At 35.3% G+C, this 19,556-nt stretch overlaps 2 protein-coding genes across 2 annotated transcripts; one reads left to right on the top strand and one right to left on the bottom strand.

Moving 5' to 3' along the window:
- The first annotated feature begins 1,367 nt into the window (after positions 1–1,367).
- LOC102604355 (protein STRUBBELIG-RECEPTOR FAMILY 2) lies at positions 1,368–5,652 on the top strand. The gene is made up of 16 exons (XM_015315488.1): positions 1,368–1,443; positions 1,525–1,657; positions 1,735–1,809; positions 1,889–1,954; positions 2,042–2,113; positions 2,194–2,265; positions 2,413–2,484; positions 2,559–2,624; positions 2,705–2,770; positions 2,864–3,192; positions 3,727–3,995; positions 4,086–4,351; positions 4,556–4,703; positions 4,833–4,972; positions 5,051–5,207; positions 5,342–5,652. The coding sequence occupies exons 1-16, from the start codon at positions 1,368–1,370 to the stop codon at positions 5,543–5,545; spliced, it is 2,211 nt and encodes a 736-aa protein (XP_015170974.1). The 3' UTR covers positions 5,546–5,652.
- A 512-nt stretch (positions 5,653–6,164) lies between these two features.
- LOC102601672 (CDK5RAP3-like protein) lies at positions 6,165–16,463 on the bottom strand. The gene is made up of 10 exons (XM_006361770.2): positions 16,319–16,463; positions 16,089–16,223; positions 15,206–15,300; positions 15,024–15,118; positions 14,784–14,919; positions 14,540–14,692; positions 13,895–14,449; positions 13,456–13,664; positions 7,163–7,295; positions 6,165–6,460 (listed from the first exon to the last, which is right to left on the bottom strand). Exons 1-10 carry the CDS (start codon positions 16,377–16,379, stop codon positions 6,338–6,340), a joined length of 1,695 nt encoding a protein of 564 aa, XP_006361832.1. The 5' UTR covers positions 16,380–16,463; the 3' UTR covers positions 6,165–6,337.
- Between the last annotated feature and the right edge of the window lie 3,093 nt (positions 16,464–19,556).

Raw genomic sequence — 19,556 nt, forward strand, 5'->3', positions numbered from 1 at the left:
GTAGACCCAAAAACTGGAGTTGATGCGGATGACACTTGAAGTGTTTGTTGTCCTAGTGTAGCAGCCTTGCTTCTCGTAACAACTTCGAAACTTCCAAAGGTAACACCCAAAATGCCTTCAACTTCATTAGAGAACTTGGATGATTTAGATTTGACCTCTATAAGAATATTTCATGTCTTTTGTGGAATATATCGAGGTCTTGATCTCTTTATGGAATTTTTGAGATCGCCTTTTAAGGGAATTTAGTACCCTTTATATAGGCATAAACTAGGGTTTAAGGTTGAGTAGCCTCCAAGAATCATAATTTGAGTTGAACACAATTAGTAGAGTCCCAACTGGAATTGAACACATCTTGTAGAGTCCCACAAAAATTCAATGTCTACAATGGCATACACGTGCAAAATGCACAAAAACTAGTATACATAAGTGCAGATGCTAGGAAATGAACTTTGAAAGGAAATTTGTATGCGAAGAAATGTATGTAAAAATAATGGTTGATACATATATATTAGTTCAATCTCATTTTATATGCACTCGGATATTGAGTAAGTTGATAGTAAAATAGTTATAACTTTTTAAATATTCACGATCAATAAATTATTATTTTTTAAAATAAAGCCTAAATTATATAATAATATTTTTTAACATAAATAGATTTTCTATCTCCGATAAAATATCATACATGAACTTCTTATAAATAAATACATAGATAAATATATTGTGACTAAGAAATTATTTTAAAAAAAGATAAAATAAAATATGATTAGAAATTTGGTTGTACACTTTCCTCTACTTCCACGTGAAAGTGGAGGTAGAAATGCAGATATTGATTCTATCTCATTTTATATGCACTCGAATACTGGGTAAGTTGGTAGTAAAATAGTTATAACTTTTTAAATATGCCCAATCAATAAAAAAAAACATATTTTGAATAAAGCCTACCTTATATAATAATAATTTTTTAACATAAATAGATTTTCTATAACCATTAAAATATGGATAAATTATAGAACTCTTTTGAATAAATACATAGATAAATATATTGTGACTAAAAAAGTTATTTTAAAAAAAGAAAGATAAAATAAAATATGATTAGTATAGAAAAAGAGGAAAAATATTTGCCGCGCTCACAAGGTTTCTATTATAACTAACTAACTAACCGTTTTACTTACTGTATTGGAATTGGAGTGTAAAGATTCTTCGTCTGTTAGATCTTCAGAATAGTAATTGTTTGTTTCTCTTGCTAGTGTGGTGAATCAATGGTGATTATCTCTGTATTTTGGTGATTATCTCTGTATTTTGATGATTATCTCTGTATTATCTCTGATCATCTCTGTATTTTGAAGTTGGTGGAAGGACGAATGACAATGGCGGCTAAGCAGAGATTTGTAGTGTTTGCAATTTTCCTCTTTCAAGCTGTTGCCCTCACTGACATTGAGGAAGGTATATATTTGGTTACTTTATTGGTTGATTTGAGCATTCATTGTTATTTATGTGATTGTGATTGTGATTGTGATTTTGCAGTAGAAGCACTGAGAAATTTTTACAGATCCCTAAACTGCCCTACACAACTTAACAATTGGAAATTAGAGGGAGGTGATCCTTGTGACGAATTATGGACTGGGGTTTCATGCCATCAATCATCAGTCATTGACATGTACAAATCTTCTTCTTCTTCTTCTTTTTTGCCTATGCCCACGCCCTTGTGGTTCACCGATTTTTATTTTCCTGCAGTAAACTTCAAGGATTAAGTCTCACTGGTAATCTTCAAGGAGATCAACTTGTTCGTCTACAACACTTGAAGCATTTGTAGGTTATTTCATTTTACTGTATCTGATCTCCAAGGATTCATTAGTTAGTTATCTCATCTGTTTTTTCTTTTATGTAGAGATCTTAGTTCCAATCATTTCCATGGAGAGATACCGAATAGCTTACCCACTAATCTCACAGATTTGTAAGATGAATTTCATCTTTCTCAATTCCTTCTTTTAGCTCTACATTCTCAATATATCTTCTTCCCTTCTTGTTTTGGTGGATATAGAAATTTGGCGGCCAATTATTTTAGTCAAACCATTCCACATACTGTGACTTCAATGAAACATCTCAGGCACCTGTAAGCATATTCTCTGTTCAGCTTCTTTACATCTCTCCTATTTGATCCTCAACTCCTAACATTTGTTATTTTTTATGCAGAAATCTGAGTCAGAACCTTCTATCTGGACCACTACCAGATGTGTTTGGTGGCTTTGACAACCTTATAATGATGTATGATATATTTCTTTGTTTTTTTTTTAAATTTTGGATGCAAATTTTGACCTTACTTATATCTAGTGAATCTTTGTCTTTGGAGTAAAATTTGTTCACAAAAAAAATCTGAAATTAGCTAAATGCTAGTATAATTTTCTTCAACAGGGACCTGTCACACAACAACTTTAGCGGAGATCTACCTGTATCATTTCGAACTCTGATGAACCTTACAAGATTGTAAGTTTTTCACATCTGACAATATGCCTCCAGTTGCAAATTTCATTAGTAATGAATGAGGTATTGTGGCGCAGGCATCTTCAGAGCAATGAATTTACTGGATCAGTAATTTTTCTGGCTGACATTCATCTACATGAACTGTGAGTTAGTAATCTGTTTAGTGAGTCTATCAAAGCTTAAACTGTCACTCTCAAATTTATTATATATGTGTCAATTCCAGGAACATTGAAGATAATCATTTTAGTGGTGTTATTCCTGAGAGCTTTCAAAATATTAACAGCTTATGGTAAACAGCTTTCAAAATTCAAAGTCTACTTGGTATATTATGCTTTACCTCCTAATTGGCATTTGGATAGCTTATGTCTTTCCTAATAATCAGGATTGGAGGTAATCAGTTTCGCATAGGAGTAAACTATCCTCCCTGGAAGTTTCCTACTGATGTTATGCCCAATGAGCAGAATATCTCTAGTCCTCCAACAACAGAATCTAGTGCCATTGAGAAATATCCTTCTCATGAATCAGGATATAACAGAAAGAAAAGACCAGGCTCTGGAGGAATAGTTATTATGGTGGTTGGAGCTGTAATGACTGTAATTGGCGCAGCAGTCTTCATTGCTGTTCGGACTCATCGGTCTACAAAACAGACACTTGACAGCATAGGAGGCAGCTTAAGTTCATTGCAGTCTCTTCCAATTAGTGCATCCCAAGGTCAGATATAATTCTTCAGAAACACTTCATATACCATTTTCCCTCAACTTGTATGTGCAAAGCTTTCGCTAAAATGGTTTCAAGCTGATAATTTCGTAGTGCACTTCTCAATTGTCTGTTCCTAGCAGATAGAGAAATACTAGACCAAACCTAGGCTCAATCTTCTCCCTTCTTGTTCTTCTGGGTTGGTTTTCCAGTAACATATCATTCATGAAAGTTTTGTTGATACAGCCTATTCCTATGAAATGGACAAATATAATGTGGTTGTGTTATCCTTTCCCTGCCTAAAACTATCAACTCTGCATGTTTCTTGTAGTAATAATTCATCCAGCATTAACATTTCCCCTCTGCATCTTGTGTGTGTGCTTCTATCAAAGTTGAGGTTTATGAGATTGTATTATGATGAAGCACGATCTGGATAATGCCTAATGCACATAAAATCTGTTTTCCAGTGAAATAGCTTCTGTGAAAATGAGCCACATTTTTCAAAGAGTTCTTCTCTGGTTTGGTTTTTCATTTTACTCATCATCTCAGGTTCTTTAGTTGCTGAATACGATAGGCCAGATTCATCTAGCAGTGACTCTCCTCCACTGATTTCTTCATGGGAATTGCCACCTGCACCAACCATGACTATTAAAATGTCGAACAGAAGAAGTTTCTCCAAGAAGTGCAAAATCCCAATATGTGCCAAACTCTATGCAGTGGCAGATTTGCAGTTGGCCACTAGCAACTTCAGTCCCAATAATCTTCTTGGTGAAGGAACACTTGGTTCGGTTTATAGAGCAGATTTCCCTGATGGACAGGTATCCTAGGAGCTTTATTTAAGAACTTCTCGCATTCAACAAAGAGAAATTTACAAAGTTTTCTTACTCTTCTTACTTCTTTTGTGCAAGGTTCTGGCTGTTAAGAACATTAAGACTGTAGCACTCTCCATAACTGAAGAAGAGCAATTTATGGAAGTGATTCGAACTGTATCTCATCTGAGGCACCCTAATATTGTTGCACTTGTTGGCTATTCTGTGGGGAATGGAAACCATCTCCTTTTGTATGAGTACATAAGGAAAGTGACACTTGATGATGCTTTGCACAATGTTTTGTGCATGCCTCTGACTTGGAGCCTCCGACTCCGCATTGCCATTGGCGTTTCTCGGGCATTGAAGTAAGTACACAATACTTGTTTTGCTTATCCTTTCAACCTTCTATTTATCTGGCCGGACACCTTAAATAGGTTTTGCACCATGGCTCACTTTCTTGTAATTATGACTGCAAATACTGTATGTAAGTTGGATGAGGATAATATTTTACTTACCTCTCGTGTTTCTTAATGGTATTTATGGATTTAATCTTCCCACTTATATTGCAGCTACTTGCACACGTCCTGTGTGCCTTCCATCACCCATAGCAATATAAAGGCTACCAACATCTTGCTTGATGAAGATCTTAACCCTCGTCTCTGTGATTGTGGACTAGCTGTCCTAAAACCACTTGCCAGCAACAATGTTAAAATCAAGGTACATTTTGTTTTCTTATAACCTTTATTTACTTATAACTGCTAAGGGAAATGGTAAGTAAACTAGAAACAGCACAAGTTTTCCCGATACTCACAACCAATTACTGTCATTGTTAATGTTGCAAGACAGGCTTCTGAGATTGCTATTGCAGATAGTGGCTATGTTGCGCCTGAGCATGTCAAACGTGGAAGTGGCAACCCAAAGGCTGATATCTTTTCCTTTGGTGTGCTGCTTCTTGAGCTTTTAACTGGAAGGCGGCCTTTTGACAGGTTTGACTTTTTTCTCAACTTGTTCAAAACCATAATCTTGTTGCTGATGTTTCCTTTTCCTTATTAATCTTGATGCAGTTCAAGACCAAAAGGAGAGCAATCACTGGTGGAGTGGGCTTCTTCCAAGCTTCATGACAGTGAGTCTTTGTTGGAGATGGTTGATTCAACAATAAAGAGAATAATTTCCACTCGGGCTCTTTCATCTTACGCTGACATTATCTCTCAATGCATTCAGGTAATTCAATATGTTACAAAGTTATTTTACCGTTTATACGTAATAACTATTAATTTCTAAAAGCTTTTTAAGATAAAGGTTTCACCTGACAATCACTCTAAAATTTTGTTTATGCTACTGAAAAAAATGAGCAGCCCCAGAAGGAATTCCGTCCTCAAATGGCTGAAGTTGTTCAGTCACTGGTGTCACTGTTACAGAAGTCTGGACAAGAAAAAGCAAAGTCTGGAAAAGATAAAGAGACAGCACATGGCGCTGAAGTTGACCCCTGTGACCGATCTTTTCGTTCAACCAACAGCCATTTCTTTGCTTCACCGACTGCAAGCTACTTATCCATCTGACCTTCTGCAGTGAGTTGAATATATGCTCCACCTTGTACAGTTTTTTTCATACTAGGATTTCTTCACAACCATTTCAGTTCTTTTACATAACGATAAAGTTGCAACGCACGGACTTTAATGTGCACACATTGATTCTTCGGGAGAGTACTTCCCTCTTGTCTTGCTTTTCCCAGCTTCTAAGATTGTTAAAGACTTGCTTCTTTTGAAAGAAAACCAAAGAGTTGGTATAAGGTCTCTCCCTACCGTATATAGCTAACTTGATGTTCATCTTTCTGCAATGGGATTGAATAGCAGTTGAAGTGGTACAATCTGAACATTTAACTTCACACCATGGAATCAGATTCTTGAAGGGTTTGGTCTAGTGATAAGCGTGCAACTCATGATGCAAAAAATACGAGTTAAAATATACATTATCCACTGAAAATGTGTCAACTAGCCCTCAAAATTTCTAGGTTATCAAGAAAAATAAAGTAGTTATCTCATCTCCTTGGTGCCTTCACAGAACCACCACGCAATCTACTTTGCACCATTGAAGAACATCTCAAACGAGCCTTTGACAAAGCTGAACTAGTCTCAATTGTTAGGATAAACATTCTGCGTTTATGAAATTGGTATTCCATGGGAGCACAAAGCATTGATTTTTTATTTGTCTATTAGAGCACAAAGCAAGATAAATGTATTCTAATTATGTTTTTGCCAACATCAGGTTCAACTGTGTATTTCCAACTTGTACAGTATCAATAATAACAAAAACTACAAGATGTATAAGAGTTGCTCAAGCCTCTTCTAACACTAGCTACTAATCAACAATGTATTAATCTCTCCTATGATATTCACCGGCCGTCCATCAAACATGGATGAAAGTGTACTCTCACAAAGTTTCTTCAGTTCCCTGGTCTGGGCAAGAGCTGCTTCCTGCATAAGGAGACAAAAAAAGAAAAAGCAAATAAAAAATTAAGGATCCAAGGGGGACTTCCTTTTCATTTTTACAACAAAGGCATTCTACAAGTGAACAGCCGTAAGCAATGCTTTCAAGATCTCTACATGAGCAGCAAAAAATAACTTAGAAAAAGTATATCCCTTCCTGTAGTGAAGACTGAGGAGCAAGCAAGGGACTTCTGCTACGCTGTACTTAGCTACTATCTTATTTTCGGAGAAATGAATAAATATTACACAGGCTATTTCAAAGGCAGTCACACTGTTTGTCGAAGAGCATTCAAAACAGGTGCCTTTTTATGGGAGAGATAGGTATTCGGTAAAAAAAAAACCCAAAAAAACTGGAAAACAAACAAATATATTTATTATAAACTTACAGCATTGTGAAGTTCAGAAGATCTAATAGGAGTTACTGTCCTCGACAATATAGGAACGGCAAAGGTTGAAGTTTTAAAAGCACTCTATGTAAAGGTTCCATAGTTTACTTGGCCACTTCTCAGAGATCGGTAACATTTCAAAATCCGAGAAATAATCTTTATAAAATTATGAGAAGCTATAATACTTTAAGCTCAAAGTAGTCAATCTTACTACTACTCAACGACTAACACGGTTTTCACATACATGCAACTACTGCAAATTACATTAAACAAAATTGGAAGGAAAATAAAATAAGAAACTCACTTGTTTTGGCCAGGATGAAGACATCGAATTCTGAAGTTCCATACGCCTACTAGACAAGTCCTTCAATCCGTCCTTTAACTTGGCTTCCTGACGCTTTTTCTCCTCCAAAGTGTTGACCAGCCGATCTAAAAATCTGGAATTTAAATAAATACAGCAGTCAGCATGCAACTTCCAACAAATATAGTTAAGTCTGCAATACATGAACTTCGTAGAATAACTATCTAAATAATAGTGTACAGCAATATTTCATAATGGTGACAAAAGAAGTGAGCTATTACACTATCAGATGTCAAATGGCACACTTTTTGATGCAAGCCGAGTTTCATCAAAACCTTACACAAGAAGCCGGGCTAAAGAGTTTGTAGACTTGTCATTGAATCGCTACCTTGGAGGCTTGATTGAGGGTTCTTGGAACAAAGGCATGAAGCTCGAGAACGTGCTAAACTGGTAGTACAAGGATCCATGTGAAAGACTACTCAAAGTAGGGAGAAAGAGGCTATGAATGTGAAAATGGTTATTCTAGAAATGCAAGCCTCTTGACTAAGAAGACCCTTATTTCATTAAGGGTATTTATGTAATAGCTAGCTTAGACTATAAATAATGGAGAATAGCTCCTTTAGACTTAGATTGTTTTGATATGATGAATTATTATGAATTGAGTGCAACTCTAGAGAGTGTTTGAGGCTAAGGCCATAGTTGTTACGAAATGTTGATGGGATTGCTTGCTTTTGAGGAACAATCCTCTTGAGGGTGTCTCTATAGATTAGGTGCTTGTTTGAATTCTTAATTGGAGGTTTTAGCTTTAATATAGCTATTGTTGCCAATTAGTTTCTTGCTTGTACATCTTCTATCTTTACTTCCTTGTTCTTAGATTTTAGGGTTTCTTTTTTTTTTCGCAGCTCAATATTGTATCAATTGATAACAAGAGCTTGGATTAGATTTGTTTCTACAAATCTAGTCTTGGGAGTTCGATATTTACTAAAGATAGAGAGGAGTAAGGAGTGAATGGTAGCAACTCTAGATTGGAAAAGGGAGAGGATGTGAGGAGTGGAGTGAGTGAGTTGCCACAAACACCATCTAACCTAATTGCTTGTCCTTCCCTTTGTAAGAATTCTAGCGTAGGTATGAGCATGGAGAATGGGGGAATACAAACTCCCAACAAGAAGCCTACAATTAAGGATTTCATGGATTTGGTGGTCCATTGGATCAAGCGGTTTGACTTGCATGAAAACATGAGAGTGGAAGCTTCGCTTCAAGGTAAAGAACATCCTCCTTGTGATCCTCAAGATACCATAGCTAAACTTGACACTTTAAAATTTCTAATGAACTAAGTGTGAGTGAAAGCTTATCTTCGTTTGAGCCCAATGATTCTTTGCCACATAGTAATAATGTACTTGTTGAAAGTGTTCATACACTAGTTGGTCCTATTGATGACCAAATTGATTCTTCTTGCAAGATCGATTTGTGTCCACCTAGGGTTGACACTTGTACTTTGAATGATAATACATTTTGTCATGTGATTCTTTACCAAATAGTAATAATATCGTTGTTGAAAGTGTTCATACACTAGTTGATCCTATTGATGACCTAATTGATTCTTCATGTAAGATCAATTTGTGTCCACCTAGTGTTGACACTTGTGATTTGATTGATAGAAAATTGTCATGTAAACTTTGTGTTGATCAACTTGTTTGGGATTCTAGTTCACTAATTGAGAGATTTTGTGATTTGATTGGTGAGCCTCAAGTTAGTCATGACATTGAAAAAGTTGGTCATTTGAAAGGGAGTGATTCTTCGAGCATATCTCTTGTTGAAGATCCTATTGCTTGTCTTGCTCATAAAAATCATGTGATTGAAACCTCCTTGAAAGATGACATTCGTCTTTCTTAGAATGAGATTACATACTTTAATTCTCCACCTTTGATTGATTATTCTCTTTAAGTACAATGCTTGTTTGATGATGATGAGATCACTCCTAGTGTAGTGTCTGGTGGTGTGAATTGTGATGCTGATGTAGCTCATGTAGTTCTTATTGGGGGCTATACCTTATATGATAACCCACCAGGGGATGTTGAAAAAAGAAGGTGCTTCTCGCTTTCAAATTGATATTTATTCTTTGGATTGTCCTACTTTTTGAAACTGGTAACGACTATATATATATATATATCAAAAGTTGCACCATGACAGTGCAAAAAGACTTTACAACCCAACCAAGCTTAGGCTACTGCTTCACAAGAATCATATCATATCAACTAGTGATTCAGCCTCCTTAGCATAGCTTTCTTTACACTAAAAATAAAACATAAGTATACAGTTCATCTTGATTTTCTCCACAAAATTGTATTTTTCTTTCAAAAGCTCTATAGTTCCTCTCCTTCTAAATGGTCTAACCATATGCAAGCAGGGACAAGTTTCCACTAATTTTTCAGACTAACTGCCCCATCATTCTGGTTCCAACATTTCAGTAAATCAGCACTCGTTGCTGGCATTGATCATCTGATTCCTACCATGTTCAAGAATAGTTGCCATAATTGTCCAGTAACAAGACAATGAATGAATAGGTGACTATTATTTTCCCTAGCAGCTCCGCACAAAAAGCATCTAGAACACAGTTGGAATCCCCTTCTTTGAAGTTTATCCTGTGTGAGGCAAGCATTTCTTGCTACTAGCCAAGAAAAACATACCACCTTAAAAGGAGCCTTCATCTTCCAAATGGATCTCCATGGCCACTGATTAGTTGACTGTCTGTGCCTAATCAGAATGTTATAAGCTGAGTTTACAGAATAAGTTCCTTTTCCAGCTCCCAATCATGCAGTAGCGTTCTAAAAGTAATATTCCATCCGTGTACTCCTTTTAGAACCTCAATATATTCCAATGTGGTCTATATATGAGATACAACATATGAATCAGTATAATTGCTGGCGCCCTTACACTAGTTAATGGCTATTTGAGTTGAACTTTCTCATATTTTGTTTTGCACGGAAGTATCTTACCACATCAAATGGTTAGTAATTTTTTTTGAAACTGGTAACTATATATATATATATATTAAATTACACCATAACAGTGCAAAAGACTTATCAAAATCTCAACCAAGCTTAGGCTACTGCTTCACAAGGATCATATCATATCAATTAGTGATTCAGCCTCCTAAGCATAGCTTTCTTTACACCAAAAATAAAACAAAGATATAGAATTCATCGTGATTTTCTCCACAAAATTATATCTGTCTTCAAAAGTCTATAGTTCCTCTCCTTCCAAATGGTCCACCATATGCAAGCATGGACAAGTTTCCACCAATTTTTCTGACTAACTGTCCCATCATTCTGGTTCCAACATTTCAGCAAATCAACACTTGTTGCTGGCAGTGACCATCTCATTCCTACCATGTTCAAGAATAGTTGCCATAATTGTCCAGTAACAGGACAATGAATGAATAGATGACTATTATTTTCCCAGCAGCTCCACACAAAAAACATCTAGAACACAGTTGGAATCCCCTTATTTGAAGTTTATCATGTGTGAGACAAGCATTTCTTGCTACTAGCCAAGAAAAGGATACCTCCTTAAAAGGAGCCTTCATCTTCCAAATAAATCTCCATGGCAACTGATTAGTTGACTGTCTGTGCCTAATCAGAATGTTATAAGCTGAGTTTACAGAATAAGTTCCTTTACTAGTGGGCTTCCATATAAGTTGAATCTTCAGTGTCTTTGAACCCTTGGAATGATTCCAAGGTCTTGAAAAATTCAACAACTCTTTCCAACTCTCAATCATGCAGTAGCCTTCTAAAAGTAATATTCCATCCATGTACTCCTTTTGCTGATTCCAGACTAATGTCTGGCATAGTGGCAATGCTAACGAATACAGGGAAGAGTTCCTTTAGAGGTCCATGCCCAAGCCAATAGTAATCTTACAAGTGAGGACAGCATGAATGAAGTTATTTTGTGTGACACATTTCTTTATTATCTATTTGCATATGATGATGCTCTTACTTGTGTTGAGTGTGTCTCTTATGTCTATGAGATCTAACGGGGTAGATGATTGTTGTCTTGACCATGATATGTGGAGGTCCTTTCGTTATGACCCCGGTGAGAATTCAAATTATTGTGATGTGATCAGTGTCACTTTGTAAGTGGTTTTATCTTGAAATAGAGGATCAACTATGCTTTATGTCTCTTAGAACCAATGTGCTATTGCCTACTTGGTATTTTGACACCATTGGGATTTTCAGGAAGTTCTCATTTCATGATGGTGGGATAAGCTAAGTACTTTGCACTTCATGTGGGGATTTGTTTTTCACGAGTATAGTTGATGTTTGGTTATACCACAAGTGTGTACATTTTGGCATAGATGGTGGATTTGTTAGCACTTGTGCTAACCCTCATGCTATGAAGTCCTTGTTTTTGTTTGTCTTCCCTATGGTTTTGCTAGGTTTCAAGGAAGGGAGAATGATGCAAGCCAAGTATCAAAACCTTACACAAGAAGTCGGGCTAAAGAGTTTGTAAACTTGTCATTGAATCGCAACCTTGGAGGGTTCTTGGAACAAAGGCATGAAGCTTGAGAATGTGCTAAAGTGGAAGTACAAGGATCCATGTGGAAGACTACTCAAAGTAGGGAGAAAGAGACTATGAATGCAAAAATGGCTATTCTTGAAATGCAAGCCTCTTGACTAAGAAGACTCTTAGGAGCCGTTTGGTAGGATGTATTAATTAAAATAGTCCTTCTATTAAAATTTAGTCCACCCAATACAATGTTGGTTGCACAATTAACTCAAAACACACCTAATACATGGATAACTTAATACACCATATGTGGTCTTATCTAATACCAAGTATATCTAGGGATTTGCTAATACCAAGTTTATAATACTTGGATAAGACAACAAAATGACTGAACTTCCCCTCAACTTCTTTATATAGTCTTTTTTAACATTTCTTGTTGTCTTTATGAACCTGCAAGTTCTTTAGTGTTATTTTATTTTAATGTTACTAGGTAAGAAGATTCTATGAGAAAGCTATGTTGCTCGGACTCTTCAATAATGTCAAGGGGAGCGTGTCGGATTCGTCAAAAGTAGTGTATTTTTGGAGAATCCAACATGGGTGCAGCATTGAAAGTGAAGAGTCCGAGCAACTTAGTGAGAAAGCAAAGGAGATCTTATTTTGGCTACTGTTTTTACTTGTTTTGGTGAGAGAGAAGGGAGGTAAGCCTTGGTCATGGGTACTTAAAATAACTTCTTGTTGTTTTTGACTTGAGACTTCCTTCCGTGAATTAAATTTGTTAACCACTTTGTTTCAAGTTTTAAACTATAATAAATATGGTCTTGATAACATTCTTATTTCATAAAATAATATTGTCCGACAGTTATCTATCCTGACCCAATTACATGAAATAGAAAATCTCATAATAATTCAAGGGTATAATTGTATTGAAGCTTTTTTAGAGTTTTAAACTAAACACAAGATTAGCCTATTAGGTGGGAAGCAATGAACCAAACACTTGATAAAAATAACCCCTGCATTATTAATCCCTGCATTACTAATCTTTGTACCAAATGACCCCTTACTTCATTAAGGGTATTTATGTAATAGCTAGCTTAGACTATAAATAATGGAGAATAGCTCCTTTAGACTTAGAGATTATTTTGATATGATGAAGTCTCATGAATTGAGGCAACTCTTGAGAGAGTTTGAGGCTAAGGCCATAGTTGTTAGGAAATGTTGACGGGATTGCTTGCTTGAGGATCAATCCTCTCAAGGGTGTCACTATTATAGATTAGGTGCTTATTTGAATTCTTAATTGGAGATTTTAGCTTTAATATGGCTATTGTTGCCAATTAGCTTCTTGCTTGTATCTATCTTCTATCTTTACTTCCTTGTTCTTAGATTTTAGGGTTTCTTTTGTTTTTCCGCAATTCAATATTGTATCACTCTTCATCAGCGAATAGATTACTAAACCTATCTACAGTTTAAAGACAAGGATAGATTGGGGGCTACCAAATATATTTCACATCCATAGATATAGATAAGGGAAATATATCATTCATAATAGGTTTAATGTGTTGCTTTAATACATGATGTTTGGTAGAACTTTCCTTTATAAAGAAGTAGAACCACTTTGGAACAAAGGAAGTATACAGTGGAAATGTCCTCATCAAGGTTTGCACTTGGGTCAATAAAGAGCACATGTGGCATGCAGATTAAAGAACTTAGCATGTCAAAAACAATTTGAAAAAGGAAGAAAATTTAAGCTTGCTCAAGAAACAAAATTCATGGAATCCATAACTTATAAGTACCTTACGGAGTTGAGGATCATGATCATATCCCTTGTTTTCCTATTTGTAAGCAATGAAATTGCTGAGGAAACGTCAGATAGCAGTGTCTGAATTATATCAGAAGAGTACTGCTGCAGAACAAGTGGAGCAACTGCCTGGACTTGATGTTGTAAAGACGTAGTATCTTCGTTCCTTAGCTCAATTAACCGTTGATTCAAGAAGGCTTTCACCTGATGCTCAAGCATCAAACAGAAGTTCAGATGTCAGAAACCATCAAACCCGCCAGGCCAGATGACTCAACAGAAGACATTGGAAGTCCAAATGGCCGATAATGTAATAAAGCCGCCTAAGTAGTAGACCCTATTTCCAGAGCAAAAGGTGGCAAACTACTGCCAAACAAAGTAAAAAACATCTAAAAGACACTAGTCATGAAAAAAAGGATGATACCATTCATACAGACCTCAAATAAGTCATCAAGTATCTTATTCCTGTATTCTGTCTCCAGTAGAGGACTCCTGTCATGGATAGCTACTGGGTCGGCAGTTAAATTATTTTGAAGAGAGTGCAATTCCGCAGCATTATTTTGTGAGCTGTCTTTATCAATCACATCAACTTGAGGATTGTCAACACTTATATCCCAAGATATTTCTGATGCAGAGACCTCAGGAGCTAGGAATCCTTCTTCCATTGAGATCTGATGAGATTTTACATCATCTTTACGAGGAGATGACATAATATCGCTAGCATTAACAATCTCATAGGGACCCAAACCATTTCCATTTTCTTCTGTTTCTTCCACGGTGCCAATGTCCCAATCAATTTGAGAGCTATCTAAAGTAATATCCCAGTCAATCCCATCAGCTACGATGTCAGTTTCTACAGTTATTTGACTTAAGCCATTATAGCCTGCTTGAGCATTCATAACTTCCAGAACTTCAGTGCTAACAGAGACATCAATCGCTGGGGGCCTTTCACGAGCACTTCTCAGATTTGATAACACAACTGCTACTGTTTTCTGCAACCAGAACAAATAACTTTAGTAAAACATTCTACATAAAACTTTGATGTTGCACTAACAATGGATTAAGGGAAGTTCATCGCATACATCCTTTTCTGTATGAGCATCTTTGACGAAATCTGAGTAGAACTCAATAGCCCGTGAGACAGAATCACCAGTAAGTACTTCCAAGATTCTGCTAAATGTACTTGGAAGAGATATAGTGGAAGTTTCCAAAAGTTCTGACCTCACATTTATTCCCTGAATAGAAGAGAAAAGTCAATATATTATAAATGGAAAGAAAAATGAAGAAAAGGCTATATGAAAAGAATCGAGTTAAGCAAACTAAAACCTGCAGGCCCAACTCTTGACAAGCCTCTACATATTTAGATGCCGAAAGAGCTGCATTTCTTTTTATATCTGCTTCCTTGCGCTCCAACTCAGCTAGTTGCTGCTGTGTTTTCTGAATCTGCTTCTTATGATAGGGGCTACAAAACAATTATACTGCTATTATACATCTTGACAGAAAATTACTACAGTCCAATCATAACTCAATTGTTTTTGCATAGAGTGATAAAGTTAGTTAATTTACATCTCATAGTTAACATTTTGAACCATAATCTGAGCGGCTTCACCAAGAAAAATGTATTCCTTCTCATAGGCACGCACTATTGCTTCCCAAACACCCTGTCAAGGGTCGAAATATAACCTTTATTGGAAACAAACACACATACATATTGAGAGAGAGAGACAGACAGAGGAAGTTGGTCTTACAGCATCACCTGAAAGCCGACCAAAAATATTACGGCTTTCTTGAGTTGACTTCAGAAGAATCTCATATATTTTTTTGGCTTCCAAATAACCGATCCCTGAAAATTAATATTTAATCAGTAGACATTTTACACTCTGCAAAAGATAGTGTAGAAAAGATCCTCTTCAGAACCACAGAGAATTGATGCAACAAAACTGTCACTCGATGGTACGCCAGTAGATGAAATTTCCACCAATTTCTGTTTTTATTTTCTGACAAGTAAAATTTCAATCAAATGATAGCAATTAGGCCTATGAAGGGGGGCATATAAAAGGTCAGAAAGCGAACAACAAACATATTTAAAATCCTTCAAATGTCATCCTCCTCCTGGTTTTAGTAACACAAAAAAACAAAATAGGTTCTTAAAAAACCAGAAGATGTATGCCTATCCAAAACTGTAACATTTTTCAGTTCTTAACAAAATAATTTTGTTCAAAGAGAATACAGTTACATTTCCATATATATATTCAGGTTCTCAAAGAACTAAGATTGCCTGTTTTCGTTGATGTTATAGAATAGATCGAACAAACAAATTATGGGCTTATGTCACTTCAAGTTCTAGAGTTGTTCAGGTAGTTTACAGATGAGTTTGGAAGTAGACTAATTATAGAAAATTAACACAATTGATACTATTTAAGACAGCCGCAACATGATAATGAGCACAGATGTAGGACTTAAAAGCATAATTTTACAAGCCTGAATTTGATTGCATAAAAACAAACTAATGATACTATTTAAGATAGCCGCAACATCGACATGATGATGAGCATATATGTGTAGGGCTTAAAAGCATAATTTTACAAGCCCTGAATTTGATTGCATAAAAACAAAGGAAAAGAAGTAAACCTTCAATATCAAGAGTGTGGAAGTAAGGATCAATGTCTTTAGGCAGCGAAGCAAACGACGTCGTAATCTTAGCTCTAACGGCAGCAAGTCGTTTCCGCCAATCGGCCGAAATTCTCTTCCGATCAATCAGCCACTCTTCATGAGAAAAATGGATTTACAGAAAATATAATAAAAAAATTTAGACTGAAAAAACGCAACTTTATCCAAAGTGTTTATTTGTTGATATTTACCTCCGAGGCGAGCGAATGCTATGTCGATTGGAAGATTGCGAATATCTTCTTCCTTCTGCATTTCGCCCAAAAATATTCACCGGAGCTTCCCAAACAAATCGGCCGATATGCTAACGTGCGCGATGGAGTTGTCAACTCTCACCCAAAGTGAGATAATGGGTTGGATAATAATCATGGGCCTAAACAAAGCCCAACAGATAAAGGTCTTTTTGGGCCTTGCAGACACATTTTGGAAAAATGGTTTCTTGAATATGTAACTTTTAATAAATAATTACTGATTTTAGTAATATTTTTTATTTTTTATCATTTATAGCAATAGGGAAAAGACATAAATTCACCCTTCAACTTCTCAGTTACACGCTTAAACCATCATGCCGACCTATTACACACCTTTACTGTTTAAAAATTATTATTTTTACCCCCTAAAATTAACGTGGCAAAAAATAAGAAAAGAAAAGTGTGTTTGATAGTAAATAAAGTAAAAATAAATAAATAAAAATCTTCTTTCTATTACCACCCTACCCCCACCCTCCACCCCCCACTCCACGCCTCTTCTTCTTCACACACAATTGTCTTCTTCTTCTTCTTTATTTTTTTAAAATTATTTTTCCACCCAATTTTCATCCACCTCACTATACCTCCACGAAAATCTTCTCCCCCTACCCCTCATCATATCCTATTTTAATGTTTATTCGATTTCACAATTTTCATTATATTTGATTTTTCTCTTCGGCTTTGTTGGTGGTTGATAAAATTGATGATTAAGTTTAAAAAACTAAAATATAATGATGGATTTGTTGGTGAGGGGTGGCAAAAAAGTGGGAATTGAAGGTGGTGGAGAAGAAACAATCAATATTAACAATGATGGTAGTGATATTTGGTGGTGGGTTTGTACGTTTTGATGGTGATGATGTAATTTTGGTGATGATTTTGTTTATGGGTGTCAAATTTTGTGGTGGATCTTTATAACTTTTGTGGGGATAATGGTGATAGTATGATTTCGATGGTGGATTTCATCGTAGGTGGTGAAATTTGTGGTGATTATTTTGATTTTCATGGTGACATATATTGATTTGGTAGTAATATGGTGGCAATGGTAGTGGTTTTATGGTGGTGTTCATTGAAGAAACAACAATTGAATGACATGGAGAATTTTAGTCAAAATTTGACATGGCATTTGATTTGGCAATGACATGGCATTGATGTGGCGCAAGTGTGATACACCTCTCATTGTGAGAGTGGTGCTACACGTCTCATTGTGAGAGTGGTGCTGCACATCTCAGGAGTACACAAATTCACCATTTAGTAGCAGAGGTGTGTAATAGGTCACCATATTAGTTTAAGCGTGTAACTGACTTTTTGAGAAAAGTTCGGGAGTGAATTTATGCCTTTTTCCTATAGCAATATTATGATAAATCTGTAATATGTATTAAAAGTGAATTATGTATGCAATATATATGTATTATAATTGTTTTAAAATATATTATGCTTGTTTGGTAAAAAATTGACACATTGTATTATAAGTGTATAAAAAATGTGTGTAAATGTATTATCCATCAATAAACTTGTATTATCCATCAATAAATTGACACATTGTATTATACACGTATTAAAAGTGATCAAGTGAAAAAAATGTTATTGCTATAAATGGTAAAAATATTTTCTTAATATAGTATATTTATGTAAGTTTCCCTATTTTACAATGTTGATTTAAGATATGAGAAAATTTCATAGATAGTTGAGAGATCAAATTTAATAACTTTCCTTAGCTATGGTTTGTCTAATTATGCTTCATATTCAGTGGCGGATCTAGAATTTAAAGGTTGTGGGTGCTCATTTCCTTTAACATAAAATAGCTTGCAATCACACAATATAAATATATAGCTACTCGAATCTGTCAATAAAAAAGTACTCCCTCTGTCCCATTTTTTGTGAGGTAGTTTGACTCGGCACAAAGTTTAAGAAAGGAAGGAAGACTTTTAAAACTTGTAGTCCAAAATGAATGATAGAAATTTGTGTGACTGTAAATCATTTCATTAAGGGTAAAATAGACATTTTATAGTTAAATTGTTACTTAGCATAAAAATGTGTCATTCTTTTTGGGACTGACTAAAAAAGAAAGCAAGTCACATAAATTGGGACAGAGGGAGTAAATGATAAAACAATGATGAATATTATCGTCACAAAAAATAACTTATAATCACAGGTCACAATGACGTAGTAGTAATATTACTATTATAAAAAGTAACTTCTAGTCTTAAAGTCATAATTGTGCTCGACGACTTTTCATATGTTGAAAACGATGAATAATAATATCATTGCTAATGATTGTGAATATCTTACGCTCAACATAACAACCTAAACAACCATTCAAAAATTCATCACCTATACTATTACGAGTTCATTTTTGATGTACTTCATGGATGAAAAAGTTTGTTCCACAGAAGCAGAAACAACAGGAAAAATGAGAGTCAACTTGATAAGAAAATAAACAAGTGGCCAAGTTTGATGCAGATTTAACTTCACCAATACTTTAGCAAGGTCACTCAGTCCCTTCGAGTTGAAGAACATCTTGTCAGAACCACGAGCATAAACTATAAAACTATCAAGCTAACAACTGAGATCTCGAAGCTTATTGCTATCAAACTCATTCATATAATACTCAGTCCCTTTATCCAACTTTTATCAAAACCACCCATGAATCAACTAGATTCAAGCTAGCCATACCAAGAAGTAGGTCATTACTCACAACATCAAAATGATTATTAAGCTCTTGAAGATGCAAATTAATAACAACATAAAAAATTTCAACGCGCAAATAATGAGAATATACATCAAGAGATTTATGCTTGGACTTTCCTGGGAAGTAACCACCATTCAACTCCAGAATTATTATACCATCATGATTATCACAAAAAGATGATACATCACCCATTAATGAATCAAAATCATTATTTCTCATATTTTGTAATCGTTGCTTTGTAAGAGCAAGAAATCTCATAACATTGACAATATCTTGATCCATCTTTCATAATGAAGAGCTCAAATTAGTTGTCATCATTAGAACTTTCCACATCAACTGCAACATAAAAGAAAAATCAAATTTATTAATCATACTCACAAGACTTTTAGCAATAAGTCTGTCAGTATAATTTGAACACTCACGTCCGGTAAATTCAAATACATGAATAACTGATGAAGATAGAACAATAAGGTTATCCAATGTTCTATAATGAGA

Source organism: Solanum tuberosum, unplaced genomic scaffold (genome assembly GCF_000226075.1).
Source record: "Solanum tuberosum cultivar DM 1-3 516 R44 unplaced genomic scaffold, SolTub_3.0 scf00369, whole genome shotgun sequence".
NCBI lineage: Eukaryota > Viridiplantae > Streptophyta > Magnoliopsida > Solanales > Solanaceae > Solanum > Solanum tuberosum.

Bases quoted from the DNA above. Each gene is read 5' to 3' on its own strand.
- LOC102604355 (XM_015315488.1), top strand. From the start codon at position 1,368: ATGGCGGCTAAGCAGAGATTTGTAGTGTTTGCAATTTTCCTCTTTCAA. The intron at 1,955-2,041 runs GTAAGATGAATT...TGGTGGATATAG, and splicing joins CCCACTAATCTCACAGATTT to AAATTTGGCGGCCAATTATT. The intron at 4,352-4,555 runs GTAAGTACACAA...CTTATATTGCAG, and splicing joins GGCGTTTCTCGGGCATTGAA to CTACTTGCACACGTCCTGTG.
- LOC102601672 (XM_006361770.2), bottom strand. From the start codon at position 16,379: ATGCAGAAGGAAGAAGATATTCGCAATCTTCCAATCGACATAGCATTC. The intron at 15,119-15,205 runs GTAAGACCAACT...GACCCTTGACAG, and splicing joins GTCGGCTTTCAGGTGATGCT to GGTGTTTGGGAAGCAATAGT. The intron at 7,296-13,455 runs GTACTTATAAGT...TTTAAATTCCAG, and splicing joins ATGATCCTCAACTCCGTAAG to ATTTTTAGATCGGCTGGTCA.